At 65.4% G+C, this 1,490-nt stretch overlaps 1 protein-coding gene across 1 annotated transcript; it reads left to right on the top strand.

Annotated features, from left to right (window-relative positions):
* The first annotated feature begins 382 nt into the window (after nucleotides 1-382).
* On the top strand, nucleotides 383-1,246 carry LOC141021991 (uncharacterized). Its single transcript, XM_073497861.1, has one exon. It carries the CDS (start codon nucleotides 383-385, stop codon nucleotides 1,244-1,246), a length of 864 nt encoding a protein of 287 aa, XP_073353962.1.
* The last annotated feature ends 244 nt before the right edge of the window (nucleotides 1,247-1,490 follow it).

Here is a 1,490-nt window from a genome sequence, read left to right as displayed (position 1 = left end):
ACCTTTCAGCGGCCAATAGTGAGGGTCACAAGTTGACATATTTCTTGTAGTGTGCGGGTGCGGCCAGAGCGCGCGGGACGTGGGGGAGTGAGGGAGCGAGTGGGTGCGAGGCGAGGCCTGGCATGTCAGTGCTCGCGGGTATAAGACCCTAGATCCTCTCTGTAGCTTGTTGACACAGTCGAGTTCGTGCTCGAGGAAAGAAAAGGCGTTCGTGCGCCAGCAAAATCTGTGTGTCCACTGCCTCCTCCGATCCTCTTCTTCTTTCTTCTTCTGTTGTTTGAGCGCAGAGAGAGAGCGAGGTAGAGCTAGGGCTAGGGTTTGAGAGGAGCTGCACCAACATTTGGTATCAGAGCGTCGGGTTCGGAGGAGCTCGCCGGAGTCCATGGCGCTGGTTCCACACGGCGGCGGCGGCGCGGGCGGATCGGTGTCCATGAACATGCCGATGCTCTCGCCGGGGAACTACACCGTGTGGGCGATCAAGGCGCAGGCAATCCTTGATGCTCACATGCTGTGGGAAGCCGTGGCGCCGGCGAACGACGCGGCGGTCAACGGGAAGAAGTGCAAGACGGCGAGGGCTATGATCCTGGCGGGGCTGCCGGAGGATGTCTTGCTGCAGGTGGTGGCGAAGTTCACGGCGAAGGAGGTATGGGACTCCCTCAAAGTGCGTTTCGTCGGCGCCGAACGGGTGCGCGCGACGAGGAGGGCGACGTTGCGCGGCGAGCTGGACCGGCTGAAGATGGAGGACGGCGAGTCCATGGACGTCTACGCCGGCAGGTTGGCGGGGATGACGGCGAGGTTCGCGAGCCTGGGGGAGACGCTGAGCGACACCGAGCTGGTGAAGAAGCTCATGGACACAGTGCCGGACCGTCTCTTCCCTGTCGTCGCCGGGATTGAGCAGTTCTGCGTGCTGGAGGAGCTCACGTACGACGAGGTGCTCGGGCGGCTGCGCGCATTCGACGAGCGCGTGCGTCGCCGCGGGCAGAGCAGCGGCGAGCGCTCGGACGACCTGCTTCTGTACACTGCGGCGCAGTGGTGGGCGCGTGAGTGGAGCCAAGGTGGAGCTTGGGACGACGATGACGACGCGCGCAGCGTGGCGACGCAGGGCGGCGGCAACAGACGTGGCCGCTGCTACAAGTGCGGCGAGCGCGGCCACTTCAAGCGCGATTGCCCGGAGCTGCGGAAGGCGCCGGCGGCGGAGCGGGCACTGGTGGCGGACGTCGACGTCGAGGACAACGGTCTCCTCTAGGCCACGGCTTAGGGGGAGAGTGTTGGGCAATAAACCGTGGCGAGCCCGGGGCGCGGTGTGCGCGTGCGTGCGTGCAGTGGCCGTGTCGGGTTCGGCCCGTGGCAAGGGCTCGCGTGCATGCGTGCGTGACCGAGCGAGGTGTGTGTGTCTGTGCGTGAGCTCGCGTGTGTGTGCGCGGGGCCACGCTGTTCTGTTAGCGAGCAATGGGGAGGAGTAGACCGCGTCGGTGCGCGGGGTGGCCGTG

This window comes from Aegilops tauschii, chromosome 4 (genome assembly GCF_002575655.3).
Source record: "Aegilops tauschii subsp. strangulata cultivar AL8/78 chromosome 4, Aet v6.0, whole genome shotgun sequence".
In the NCBI taxonomy this organism is placed as follows: Eukaryota; Viridiplantae; Streptophyta; class Magnoliopsida; order Poales; family Poaceae; genus Aegilops; species Aegilops tauschii.
Note: the sequence above shows the minus strand (reverse complement) of the source record. Positions and strands in the feature narration are given on the sequence as shown.

Excerpts from the sequence above, each read along its gene's own strand:
- LOC141021991 (XM_073497861.1), top strand. The coding sequence starts at position 383 with ATGGCGCTGGTTCCACACGGCGGCGGCGGCGCGGGCGGATCGGTGTCC.